This window comes from Gossypium arboreum, chromosome 13 (assembly GCF_025698485.1).
Source record: "Gossypium arboreum isolate Shixiya-1 chromosome 13, ASM2569848v2, whole genome shotgun sequence".
Classification (NCBI taxonomy): domain Eukaryota; kingdom Viridiplantae; phylum Streptophyta; class Magnoliopsida; order Malvales; family Malvaceae; genus Gossypium; species Gossypium arboreum.
In genome coordinates, this window is record NC_069082.1 from 128,905,016 (window position 1) to 128,920,243 (window position 15,228).

Here is a 15,228-nt window from a genome sequence, read left to right on the forward strand (position 1 = left end):
TATGTATATATTGTGTATATATTTTAACACTACATTATATATATTTTTATATTATGCATATATTTCAAATATTATATATTAAGTATTTCTAATATCCTTATTATTTATACTCATACGTACATGTCTATGTATCGTATTAATAAATTCATTTTATTGTTATCGTTTCTAAAGTATATGTACATATCATCTATGTGTTATATATATATATTTTCAATATTATTAGTTATATTTTTATATATACTATTCCCATGTATATATTATTACATTTATTATTAGTACATATATTTTAGTATGATATATATATATATTTTTTTATAGTATTATTTTCATATGTTATTATACTCATTAATTTACTTATTATTTTCCATATTGTCACTTATGATCTTAATATTATTATATGTTATTTGGTGTACATATATCTTTTTATTGTTACTATTTTTACTATTATTATTAGTATAGGTCTCATTATATATGTATATTATATATGTTCATTTTAAATATGTTATGTATATATATATATATATATATATATATATATATATATATATTATGTACCCATATTAGTATTATTATGTAAACCTTTTTCATTCTTATTTTACGTACATATTCTTAATGTCATTATTACGTATATACACCCATTGTTTCCATTTCATATTTAATTCTAGTATTACATATATCTTTATTGTTTATAATATTATTGTCACACTTATATTTGCTGCAATATATTTCTAGATTTGTCTTTTATTTATTTTTATTTATTAATTTGCTTTGCATTATTTCAAAATCTTATTCTTGTTTTTTAATAAATAAGGCAATGTATCGATTTAACATTAAGCCGTAGATTTCATCGCTATGTTGGATGGAATTTTTCGGCTCGTGTTAAAGACGGAACACCCTTCTGAAAAATCGAAAAACTAAGATTTCTCGTCTTTTCAATCGGATCACGACTAAATGTTAAATTGAATTCGCATTTTTGAAAATCAAGACAACACGTGTTTTATAAGATACCAATTTTGGGCGTCGCGAGGGTGCTAATACCTTCCTCGCGCGTAACCGACTCCCGAACCCTAATTTTTTTCTCTGGATTTTCACGTAGACTTAAATTTGGTCTTCATTTTTTCTCAAAAAAAAGATGATTTATTAGGTGTCCGATCACACCTAGGAAAAAGGATCGGTGGCGACTCCTCTTTATTTTAAAATCAAATTTTTTACTAAATCGCCACAAATTAGCGACCAAGCTAAAGATTTTACGTCGCTACAATAAATTTACAACTAAGACTAAATTTACTCTATTAACAAAATCATGAAGAAAAACTAATAATATAAGCACTTAACTTTCCTCAAATCAATTCTAAAACCCGAATTAAACACTCAAATATTACATTAGAAAAAGAATATTGATCTCGAATACCAAATGATATATTAAGCTTTTCTTCTTCATAAAAGAATGGTAATCGTTGGATTTTATAGGTCTGATTTGCTCAAAGAGTGGGTTAGAGGAGAAAAATCGATTAAATAATTATAAATCTTCTACTATTTTTTGTTTTATTCAATGATGATGTGTCATATTATTATTTCACTAATGATGCATTAAATATTATTTTTGTGTATCTTTATTATTATAAAACTCCTAAATGAATTTGATATCACGAGTAAAAACATACAAATTGAATTAACAAAAATCCAAAAGGAAAATTAAAATTCAAAATTAATGTTTTCTTGAGTGATGAAGTTGAGCCAAATGTTTCCTCTACTTGGAGTAGTTTATGAGATAGTGGCCAAGGGTTTTAAATGGGAAATAGGTGATGGTTCAAATATTTGGTTCAGGTTCGATTGGTGGGTGGGACAATGATCATTGAAGGATAATCAAAACATGAACCAACCGGAGAATGGTCTCCGATTATATCTCAAATGAGGGTTCGTGGTGGTGCCAATCCCTTGCGTGAATAGAGAGGTTGTTAAAGACTCTTGTTGTTAGGGTTGGAGACTTCTGGTAGATTTTTGGTAGGCTCAGCTTATTATATGCCAGCAAAAATGGAGTTCTATAACAACAGTGACATGAGGCCCGGAGTGAATTCGCTTTTCATAGGGCTTTCTTAGCTAAAGCAATAACAACATTATCGAATTAGCACTTTTTTATAATGATATATTGTATCTACAAACAGTTATATTAATAAAATTTGAAAATAAATGTAAGTATTCATTACTTTAGATGTGGCAATTGAATCAAAATCAAAGTTTCATGTATACATATGAATCACAATTCAAGTTTCACGTGAATAATTGCACTTAATCAAAATTTATGAATCAAATTGCACATTAGACCAAAGCTCATATATAAACTTGATATTCATTCCAAAAATACTATTAAAGTTTGGATTAAATGGTGGCTATGAATCCTCTGTTGGTAATGCAAAGGGTTGGTGTTGTGGGTATATCCCATATTGGTTAAATACAAGCTATTAAGAGTTTTTATATAATTGTACTTCTTACTCTCATTAAGCAATAGGGCCATAGGCTTATCACATGTTTTTTCAAGAGTCTTATTTTTTCCACATAGTTACTGTGCCAAAAAATCTAGGAATTATTGGCTATTTGGACGAAAATAGTGAGGGTAGTTTCAGTGGGTTTTTTTACTCCTTTGCCCCTGCCTTTTTATCGTTTTCCCCTTATGTTAACATTCCTCTCCTCCGCTTTCTGTCTGTGATTTCTTTATAAATTGTCTTCTTTTCCTTAATCACTTTAGAGAAAATTATGTCTACGAGTTTGGGTTTTAAGCGGGATCAACTATGACCCCTCTAAACTTTCTTACAAATTGTTCCTACTATAATTTCCTGAGAAGAGCAACACCAATCTAGTTCCATCTTCCATAATCGGGTGTACAAATATCGAAGGACTGTGTTAACCTTGGAGGATGAGATCCATTACATGATTACACCGATCACGGTGAATTCGTTTTTAAGACGATGGATTTACCCAGACGCAATAATTTTTTATTTCATATTTCGTTATTTATTTTCCAGTAAGTGCTAACAGATTTTTTTTGCAATAACTTATTTCCAACATCCTCTTGCTCATTTCCCAAACAGGTCTTATACATCACAACTTACAAACAACGTACACATTTGAGTTGGCTCGTGGCTCATGGCTCATGTTGTTTTGTAATTTGATTTGGAAAACAGAGGCCATTCACAGTGATCCCACCATCAACAAAAATAAGCTGCCCTGTTACATATGAAGCCGCCGGTAGGCACAAGAAAGCAACCATAGCCGACACTTCCTTTGGCTCACCGGCCCGTCCTAATGGTGTTCGGCTTATGATTGCATTTTTTCCTTCTTCATTATCTTCAGTAAACTGCAAAAATAATATATCAATGTATCTATTATGTCTATAGTTGTCTAATTATGATGACAACTAAATGTCGAGTCCTAATAAATGTAACACAAAGTTATTTGGATTTGATTAGAAATAGGTTCAAAATATTTTTTATCATTATCGAGTCAAACTATCGAGCCCGCTGATTTGAATATCTTAATTATTTAAAAGTTTAATCAAGTTTTTAAGGTAAATTGCACCCAAAGTCACTAAACTATAGTAAGTTTATGTTTTAGTCACTCAACTTAAAAAAGTTACAAAATGATCACTAAACTATTCAAAAGTTTTGATTTTAGTCACTGGACTGTTAAAATCGTTGTGGTATAGGTTTCTTTGTTTACGCCACTTGCACCAATCAAAAGTTCTCCTTCCCCTTCTTTTCTACAATTCAACCCTTTTTTTTTTTGCCATGAAACAGCTTTGAAAATCACGAATCTACAAACCAAAATCCAAACAACTTTCTTCTCCGATATCCAACACTGACCACCAGATCGACTTGGATCCAAGGTATGTTCTTCTACTCATCAATGGGTACTGACCCACTGTACCAATCATCAAATCGTCGCTTGGAGCTTCCTATCTGATTTATTTATTTTTTTTTTAAAAAAAACTTAACAACCTAGTGACTTATATCAAATTTTTTAATAGCTTAGAAACTTAAATGAAAACTTTCAAATAGTTTAATAACCATTTTGTAACCTTTTGAAGTTGAGTGACCAAAACGTGTATTTACTAATTGTTTAATGACCTTGGGTGTAGTTTATCCTTTTTTTAAGATTATATATTTTTATTAGTAATTGAAAAATCTCAATCCAATCTTGAGCTTCTAACATAAATTATAGTGTAACGACCCAAAATCCGTGGGCACCAGAAAAGTGTGTTATCGGGCCTCCGTCTTAGTGAAATAAGTTCGAAAATAATTATTAAAAAAATATTTATGAGTCTAGTAGTGTGTTTAATTAGGTTTTAATTAAGTAAATTTAGCTTAATTTAGAGTAATTAGTAAAAGGATTAAATTGAATAAAGGATGAAAGTTAAATTGTAGATTAAAAGAAAATGAAGAGGACCAAAATGGAAAATAGACCATTTAGTATAGTTGAGGCGGCAAACAAAGAAAAAATCTAAAGATTTCTCTAGATTATTATTGAATTATAAATTATAAATTATTATTAACTATTATTATTAAATAATATTATATATATATGTATATAAAACAAATGAAGAAAAAGAATAAAAGAAACAAAGAAGAATAAGAAACAGAGAGCATTCGAAAAACAGGGGAAGAAAAGGGAAAGAAAAGAAAAAGGGAAAATTGAGATTTTGAAGCTTCAAACTTATTTGGTAAGCTAAATTTAGTCCTTTTCTCTTAATTTTGATGTTTTAAAAGCTTTAGAACAAAGTTTTGATGAAATTAAGTTGATATTTTAAAAGTTATTAGATTTCTAAATATTGTTCATGTTGAATAAAAAGATGAATTAGGGGTTAAATTGATAGGAATTCAAGTTAGAAATGAAATAAGGATTGAATTGCAAAGTAAACTATAAGTTTTGTGTTTTAGGGACTAAATTGAGAAAAATTCGGAATTAAGAAAATATGTTGAAAATTTAATAGTTGAATTTGAGTTTAAATGAAATTTGAATAGGAATAAGGTGTGAATTGGTGTTATAAATTTGGTTATTAACATTTTACATCAAAACAGTTTTAGGAAGTAGCAATGGTCTGACTTTGAAAATTCACTAAAAATTGTATAAATTGAACTAGAGGATGAAAAAAATATATAATTAAAACTTATTGAGTCTAGTTTCTTATAGTATCAATATTGTAAGCAATGAATTGATGAATCAAGAGATATTTGAAATTTTGTAAGACTGGTTCGGGGTGATTTCGAGATGCCCTGTTTTAAATTTGGAAAATCATTAAAAATTGTAAAAAAATTATTATGGAGTGTAATTTATATATGTGAACTCCTTAATGAATCTAGTTTCAAAATAAATAAACAAGAACCTTGTTCGAGTTCTGTACAATGAGATAATTTATTTTTAGTAGAGAGGTCAGAACTGTCAAATGAAATAACAGGGAGTATTTAACGAATAAACTGTACTAAATGACTAGACCAAAATTCTGAAAATTTTATGGTTAGAAGATATATGAGTCTAGTTTTAAGGAAAATTTACGGATATTAATTTGGAGTTTCGTAGCTCAAGATATAAATAATTTAGTAATAATGACTCAAGTAGATAGCTTAATGGTGAAATTATATATATACATTAAAATGGTTAAATTTGCATGTTTAGGCCCATGAATTAAATTGAATCATGTTGTATTGATGATTATAAATTATTATTTTCGTAGCCAACAAAGAACTCAAGCATCAAGATCGAAAGGAAAGGAGAAAGTCATCGAGGACTAAAACGGAGAATTACGGTGTGTATTACTATAATTTGAATTTTAATTATTATTGATTGCTGAATTTTTATTGTTATGTATGGTAAGTAAGATTTGAGGTAAGTATGTGAAATTGATATGAATATTGAGTGAAAATGAAAGTGATGCAAATTGAATCAAATTGAATTGAATAAGTGAATTATGGAATATGTAATTATTTGAAAAGTGTATTGATTGAAAAATGATTGGTGATTTGAATTGTGAATTGAAAGTGATATAGGATTGAGAAAGTGAATTGAATACCCTATTAACTAGTCGAAATTTGAGTCGGATATAGTTGGCATGCCATAGGATTGGAAGTGTTCAGGATACTTGACCTCGAGTCGATGAGACACTGGGTGTCACTATATTTCTTCGGATAGATTCGATGAGGTATCGGGTACCAACTTTACTTGGCTAGGCCGATGAGACACTGGTGTCAATTATTACTTGAACTATCCGATGAGGCTTTGGGTGCCATATTGGTGTGTTTGGTTGGATCCAGTATATCCGCCAAAGTCCGAAAGTTACGTTAATAGGGTGAAAAATTGAAATGTGAATTTGAGGCATTGAAATGAGAAGAATTACAATTGAAATTGGAATTGTGATAATAAGAGAAAAGTATGAAATGTATATTCATAAGTGATATAAATTTAAGTTTGAGAAAATACATTGATTTATGAATTAGTACATATGACATTAATTGTTAGGTATTTTAATATTTATGTTTTTCTTGTTGTTGATATGACTCGATTTATAGTAATACCATTGAGTATATCCATACTCGTGTCAGATTGGTTGTTTCGCGTGCAGTTAGTAGAAGTCAAGTGTCTCGGCTCAAGATTCAAAACAATCCCGACTCCAACACAAATTTGGTGATGTATATTTTTCTTTTGGATAAAAGTGGCATGTACATAGGTGTTGTTTATTCACTTGAATATGTATATTACTTTGGGTAGTGAAGGATGATTTATAAAATTTAGATGGTTGAATGAAATAGTAAGGAAAGTACATGATATTTTGATACATGAACATTAAGTTGTTAAATGAATGAAGTTTTTAATCAATTTTGAATGATGCTATGATAGTTATTAAGTTAAAATTTTGTTAATGATATAAATAATAGTTATATGAATGTGAAATATTGGTGTTGGTTGTTTTGGTTTGAATTTGCAGGAGGTTTAGGTAAAATAAGCGAAATGTCACTAAATTTTTATAAAAAAAAATTTTGGAATACTCGAACAAGTCCCGTTCTACTTTTAATACGTGTTTGAACTTGAGAGTTCAAGATAGGACTTAATTATTATATTATACCATAAAAGTTATATTAATTGTAAATTATTCGCAAGTTGTCCGATATGTCCAGTAATGCCTCATAACCTCGTTCAGGTAACGGTTTGGGGTTAAGAGGTGTTATTATAAGTCCCTATCTTGAACTCTCGAAGTTCAAACACGTATTAAAAGTAGAACGGACTTGTTCGAGTATTCCAAAATTTTTTTATAAAAATTTCGCAACATTTCGCTTATTTTTACCTAAACCTCCCGCAAATTCAAACCAAAACAACCAACACCAATATTTCACATTCATATAACTATTATTTATATCATTAACAAAATTTTAACTTAATAACTATCATAGCATCATTCAAAATTGATTAAAACTTCATTCATTTAACAACTTAATGTTCATGTATCAAAATATCATGTACTTTCCTTACTATTTCATTTAACCATCTAAATTTTATAAATCATCCTTCACTACCCAAAGTAATATACATATTCAAGTGACTAAACAACACCTATGTACATGCCACTTTTATCCAAAAGAAAAATATACATCACCAAATTTGTGTTGAGTCGGGATTGTTTTGGATGTCGAGCGAGACACTTGACTTCTACTAACTCGCAGACGAAACAACTGTGACGAGTATGGATATACTCAATGGTATTACTATAAATCGAGTCATATCAACAACAAGAAAACATAAATATTAAAATACCTAACAATTAATGTCATATGTACTAATTCATAAATCAATGTATTTTCTCAAACTTAAATTTATATCACTTATGAATATACATTTCATACTTTTCTCTTATTATCACAATTCCAATTTCAATTGTAATTCTTCTCATCTCAATGCCTCAAATTCACATTTCAATTTTTCACCCTATTAACGTAACTCCTGACTTTGGCGGATACACTGATTCAACCAAACACACCAATATGGCACCCAAAGGCCTCATCGGATAGTTCAAGTAATAATTGACACCCAAAGGTCTCATCGGCCTAGTCAAGTAAAGTTGGTACCCAAGACTTCATCGAATCTATCCGAAGAAATATAGTGACACCCAAAGGTCTCATCGACTCGAGGTCAAGTATCCCTAACACTTCCAATCCTATGGCATGCCAACTATATCCGACTCAAACCGACTAGTTAATAGGGTATTCAATTCACTTTCTCAATCCTATATCACTTTCAATTCACAATTCAAATCACCAATCATTTTTCAATCAATACACTTTTCAAATAATTACATATTCCATAATTCACTTATTCAATTCAATTTGATTCAATTTGCATCACTTTCATTTTCACTCAATATTCATATCAATTTCACATACTTACCTCAAATCTTACTTACCATACATAACAATAAAAATTCAGCAATCAATAATAATTAAAATTCAAATTATAGTAATACACACCGTAATTCTCCCGCTTTAGTCCTCGATGACTTTCTCCTTTCCTTTCGATGTCGATGCTTCAAGTTATTTGTTGGCTACTTAAAATAATAATTTATAATCATCAATACAACATGATTCAATTTAATTCATGGGCCTAAACATGCAAATTTAACCATTTTAATGTATATATATAATTTCACCATTAAGTTGTCTACTTGAGTCATTATTACTAAATTATTTATATCTTGAGCTACTAAACTCAAAATTAATATCCGTAAATTTTCCTTAAAACTAGACTCATATATCTTCTAACCATAAAATTTCCAGAATTTTTGGTCTAGTCATTTAGTACAGTTTATTCGTTAAATACTCCCTGTTATTTCATTTGACAGTTCTGACTCTCTCTACTAAAAATAAATTATCTCATTGTACAGAACTCTAACAAGGTTCTTGTTTATTTATTTTGAAACTAGATTCATTAAGGAGTTCACATATATAAATTACACTCCATAATAATTTTTTACAATTTTAATGATTTTCCAAATTTAAAACAGGGCATCTCGAAATCACCCCGAACCAGTCTTACAAAATTTCAAATATCTCTTGATTCATCAATTCATTGCTTACAATATTGATACTATAAGAAACTAGACTCAATAAGTTTTATTTACATATTTTTTTCATCCTCTAGTTCAATTTATACAATTTTTAGTGAATTTTCAAAGTCAGACCATTGCTACTTCCTAAAACTGTTTTGATGTAAAATGTTAATAACCAAATTTATAACACCAATTCACACCTTATTCCTATTCAAATTTCATTTAAACTCAAATTCAACTATTAAATTTTCAACATATTTTCTTAATTCCGAATTTTTCTCAATTTAGTCCCTAAAACACAAAACTTATAGTTTACTTTGCAATTCAATCCTTATTTCATTTCTAACTTGAATTCCTATCAATTTAACCCCTAATTCATCTTTTTATTCAACATGAACAATATTTAGAAATCTAATAACTTTCAAAATATCAACTTAATTTCATCAAAACTTTGTTCTAAAGCTTTTAAAACATCAAAATTAAGAGAAAAGGACTAAATTTAGCTTACCAAATAAGTTTGAAGCTTCAAAATCTCAATTTTCCTTTTTCTTTTCTTTCCTTTTCTTCCCTGTTTTTCGAATGCTCTCTGTTTCTTATTCTTCTTTGTTTCTTTTTATTCTTTTTCTTCATTTGTTTTATATATATATATATAATATTATTTAATAATAATAGTTAATAATAATTTATAATTTATAATTCAATAATAATCTAGAGAAATCTTTAGATTTTTTTCTTTGCCGCCTCAACTATACTAAATGGTCTATTTTCCATTTTGGTCCTCTTCATTTTCTTTTAATCTACAATTTAACTTTCATCCTTTATTCAATTTAATCCTTTTACTAATTACTCTAAATTAAGCTAAATTTACTTAATTAAAACCTAATTAAAACTCATAAATATTTTTTAATAATTATTTTCGAACTTATTTCACTAAGACGGAGGCCCGATAACACACTTTTCTGGTGCCCACAGATTTTGGGTCGTTACATATAGATTTTGTTTCAATAAAATTTCAATGACTTAGAAAAAAAAAGAATTACATAGTTTGAATTCAAGAATAAGAATCGAGTCCATTTCATATTAGGTGAACAAGTCTAATCAAGTAAGTTTGAGTAACTCGTTTTTTTTTAATTCTCGAATAGAACTGAAACTTTAAAAATGAAATTCAATCAAGCTCGAACCGGGTTTTGAAATTTCAGTTGAACTCAAGCTCCTTACAGCACGAGTTTGTTCAAGACCGATTAAAAGTTTATTGGGACGGAGGGAGTATAAAAGATAAGCATAAGGAAGAGTTTCTTACACGTTGAGAGAGGGGAGTTTTGATGAGTGCTGGTGCAATGGCATTAACCCTAATATTATCTCCTGCCCAGTCACAAGCTAAGAATTTCGAAAGATGATCCATGGCCCCTGCAACAAAATCAGACAATTTTAGAGGGACTAAAGCACAAATTTTCCATTTGAAGGGGCCAAGGCTTTACCTACCACCTGCTTATATATGTGGTTAATTGTATTGAACATTCTCAAATTATCACTAAGATTTTAAATTGGTCCTTGAACAAAAAAAATATTTTAATTGAGTTTTCAAAGTATTAGTATTATATTAATCAAGTCTTTTCATCAGTTTGGCTATCAATTTAGGCATTAAATGATAGTTCAGATCTGACATGGTATATATTTAAAATACATGAATCAAATTGGGAACACATTACATTCATGTTGTTTGCACGTAATTAAAATTGAACCATATGTTTTAAATATACTCTACACTATATTTGAGCTGGCAATTAACACCTAAGCTACTAGTTAGGTTGTCAGAAGGACCTTATTGATATGATAGTGATATTTTAAAGACTCGAAAAGAAAGTTTTGAAGTTCTAATGCTAATTTAAAATCTAGACTACAATTTTAGTACGCCTTGAACTTGACAACACTCCAACTTTGGTCTCTAAACTTTTTTTTGGTCCATATTAGTCCCTGAACATGACATCTTTTCTCAATCTAGTCCTCAAACTTGGATTTTGTTAGGGATGATGGTGTGGAACTCTGATATTGGTCCCTAAACTTGTAGCTTTAAGATTTTATACAATTTTTTTTAATTTCTTAGGTGATGACATGACACAATCTTAAAGTCACAATCTTAAAGTCGTACATTATCACGCCTTAATTGAACTAAGTTCATGGACCAAATAAGAAAAAAAGATTACTAAGTTTTGGGATTAATGTGGACCAAAAAAGGTTCAATGACCAAATTGAAAAATACCAAGTTCAAAGACTAAATATTGCTTTATCCCAAAAATAAAATAAAATACAATATGTAAAAAAATAATTTTATAAATATAAAAAGTGTAGAATATTACCTTTGTTGGCTCCATATATAGCCGTATTAAATACAGGTAATGTACCAGCAATAGAAGAGATAAACACAACGCTTGCAGCGGCGGAAGCTTTCAGAAGGGGATGTGCCAATACACTAATGTTATAAGCAGATTCGAAGTTGGTGCTCGTCAAAAATGAAACATCTTCCGCCGTGTAATCTGTCACCATTTTCCATATATTCGTTCCCACGTTATTTATCTGCAAATTTTACGAGTTCAATTCAAATCCAAATTTTTATTAATTTTATATAAACATAGGTTAAATTCCATGGGAGATCCCTGTATAATAGTGACTAGATTAGTTTAGTCCTATTATTAAATGGATCAGTTTAGTCCCATTAGTACAAAAAGAATTCAATTGCACTTCAATTCCAAACAAAATGTTTCATTTACAAAGCCATAAAAAATTAAAAATATTAACTCTGTTAAATTGTAAATTATATTTTTTAAAGCAGTAGATGTTATATCTATTTCAATGAGGCCTTAATTGATTCTTTTTAATAATAGAGGGACTAATTTAATCATGTTCCTATAATAGCGAGACCTCTTAGATACATTCAACTATAAACACATTAAAAGATAAAAAATCCTCGTAATAACATAACTTTGTAAAAAAATATAATATTGAAAACATCTCACTTTGAAGATAGTTTTGTTAATGGATTGGATTGGGTTAGTACAAGTTTTAAATTTTTGAGTTATTTTGGTTTGTGTGAATTTTAGGTGTACATTATTTCATATTAGAGTTATTTCAGCTTCGATTTATTTTGGGTTTGTGTCATTTAGGATAAAGCTCAGGTTTTGCGTGTTGAGTTATTTATGGATTTGGGTCCTTTCAGGTTATTTCAGCTTCAGGTCAATTTGGGTTCAAAATATTGAACTTTTTTATTGTTAAATTGAACATATTCAAGTAGAATGGATCGAATTTTCATATTTAAGTAAAATTTAATAGGAGAACAATTGCAAAACCCAACTCAAAATATTAGGCTCAAAAAATGGGTCTAGACAAAAAAATTAGACCAATTTAAAATATGGGCCTTGCTCAGGCTCAAGCATTCAAGACCCATGCTCGACTCAACTCGTTCTCTATGTTTGTAATATTTATTATATTATGAAATTTACAACACAAAAAAAAATTAAATCTATAGTAATATATGATACTAATAACATTAAAAATATTAAGATGTCTATATATAAAATTTTAGTAAATGCAAAAAAATATATAAAGCTATTAAATATTAAATATTAAATAAAAATAATATAAATATTTTTCAAAATAATTAAAATATAAGATGGGTAGGCTAGAGTAAAATATTAGGCTCATATTTTTTGCTAGGTTCAATTTGAACAAGTATAAAATATATCAATATCATGTTTAAACCCAGCCCAAACTCAGCCCGACCCTCCTAGCCATCAACACCTCTAACCCCACCTAAAATTTACTAGATAGTTTATATCATATTTGATCTCCCTTGAAAAATTTTTTTGATTCTATAAGGTTACAATTATCATTAATTTTTGGGTAAACCACATTGTAGCCACTCAACTATTATTTTTTTTTCTTTTTTGGTCACCAAACTATCTTGGATTTTCGAGTGTTTTTATTTTTACATTAGCCAGCTGGTGACAAATAATTACAAAATTAAATAGTTAGGCGGCCACTTTGTAAATTTTCATAGTTGAGTGACCAAAAACAATTTACTAATAGTTGAGTGGTCATTTTGTAACTTTCGATAATTGAGTGACCGAAAAAGAAACCAGAGTTGGGTGAAGTCAATTGTAATTTACCCTTAACTTTTTGATGAAATGGATTAAAATTACTTTTTTAACCCCAATTAAGATTAAATGACAAGATCTAGCTTGAATATTAGAGCACAAGTAATCAAAAGATTTAAACAAGCCTATTTCGAGGATGAATTTGCAATATATACATACACATAAATATTTGCAGTAATTTACCAGGATGTTAAGCTTCCCATTAAACTCAGAAGAAACCGTGTTTAGTAGATTTTCTCTTTGAGCTTGATTCGAAACATCACACACTGAACCGGTAACTCGTAAACCCTTTGCCTTCCATTGGAGTAAGCAATCATTGAGCTCAGTTTCAGTTCGAGAACATGTATGCACAATCGCTCCGAATGCAGCTAATTCCTCTACGATTGCATGCCTGATCATCATCGTATTAATTGCACAATACTTGGTTTGTCACATTGACATAAAAACAAACACGTTGAAGACAATAATAATAAAGGGAAAAAAAAGTAACCATTTCGTGTGGATTTCCACTAGATTCACATCAAATCTGTGTCTCAACACGAAAATAAGATTATCCCTTTAAGTGTGGTGTTGTGTTTTAGTTATTTTTCTCGTGTTATTTTTATGGGTAAATTATATTTAAGGTCATTAAACAATTAATAAATTTACATTTTGATTATTGAATTTTGAAAGTTACAAAATAGTTAATGAATTATTCGAAAATTTTCATTTTAAATCACTAGGCTATTAAAATCATTGTTATATGATTTTCTTTGTTCGAAAGCTTTTTTTTCCCTTTTATTCTACACTTCAGTTTTTTTTTTTTATAAAACAACTTTAAACCTCACGAATTTTAGATCGATTTAGATCTAATGTATGTTTTTCTACTCATCAATGGGTACTAATTCACATACCAGTCGACGAATTGTCGCTTAAAGCTCGTTAGTCAATCTTTTAAAAAAAAAACTTAATAACCCAATAACAATAACCATTTTTTACCTTTTTAAAATTAAATAATCAAAATGTAAAGTTATTAATACTTTAGTCACATTAGGTATAGTTTACCCTATTTTTATCGAATAGGAAGAGGAAAGTACCCGATGCCTTTGGTACCACCGGTGACAAGTGCAGTCATGCCGTGAAGACTCCATCTTTTGTCTTTGCTACACCCCTCTGCTTCTCCCATTTTGCTTACTTTCTCACCTTCCTTTTTTATGGTGCTTCATATATATGTGTACATATATATATATGGATGGATGGATAATATCCTGTAAATCAGAATTGTTTTCAACCACAGAACGAGATTCATCATGTACCATTTATCTTCAAATCAAGGTTATATTCTGTCATTAGTCCCTATATTTTGCAAAAGTTATGAATTTAATCCCTATACTTTTATATGATCATTTTTAGCTCTTGCACTCTCCAAATTTTAATATTTCAGTCATTACCAAATAATAACTATTAAATTCATTAAGTAAAGTTATGCTATTTCTAAAATTCGATGTGCCAATATATATTATTATATGTGTAATGTCATGTCAATTTATCTACATAAAAATTCAGTTAGTAGATTAACGACTCTTATTTGTGTCAAGATTAAAATTGCAAAATACGAAAAGTGTAAGGACTTAGAAAGACCCAATTGGAAAAAATAGACTAAATCTATAATTGTACGCATAATACATAACTAGTAATTGAATTTACTCATTAGCCATTAACGGTGGTAAGTAGCTTCAACATTCATAATTTAAGGGTAAATTACATCAGTAGTCATTTAATTATTAGTATTTTTTCTATCATCTAATTATGAAAAGTTATAAAATTGTTACTTAATATATTTCATTTTTTGTTACCCAACCATGAAAAGATACAAAATGGTCTCCCAACCATTCAATTTTGTTTTTGTTTGTCGCCAACTAGCTGATAGTGGCGGCTTTTAAAATTGGCATGGTAACTATTTTAACCCTTAATATTTAAACATTGTGTCAATTTAGTCTTGATTCTAAA

At 28.9% G+C, this 15,228-nt stretch overlaps 1 protein-coding gene across 3 annotated transcripts; it reads right to left on the reverse strand.

Annotated features, from left to right (window-relative positions):
- Nucleotides 1-2,971: 2,971 nt before the first annotated feature.
- LOC108484283 (tropinone reductase homolog At5g06060-like) lies at nt 2,972-14,467 on the reverse strand. 3 transcript variants are annotated; one of them, XM_017788015.2, is made up of 5 exons: nt 14,316-14,467; nt 13,423-13,630; nt 11,446-11,662; nt 10,389-10,495; nt 2,972-3,355 (listed from the first exon to the last, which is right to left on the reverse strand). In XM_017788015.2, the coding sequence occupies exons 1-5, from the start codon at nt 14,402-14,404 to the stop codon at nt 3,143-3,145; spliced, it is 834 nt and encodes a 277-aa protein (XP_017643504.1). In that variant the 5' UTR covers nt 14,405-14,467; the 3' UTR covers nt 2,972-3,142. The 3 variants fall into 3 exon arrangements, with proteins under 3 accessions (XP_017643504.1, XP_052880435.1, XP_052880434.1); XM_053024474.1 differs by lacking the exon at nt 2,972-3,355 and adding an exon at nt 8,480-8,584; XM_053024475.1 differs by lacking the exon at nt 10,389-10,495 and having other exon boundaries at nt 3,201-3,355.
- Between the last annotated feature and the right edge of the window lie 761 nt (nt 14,468-15,228).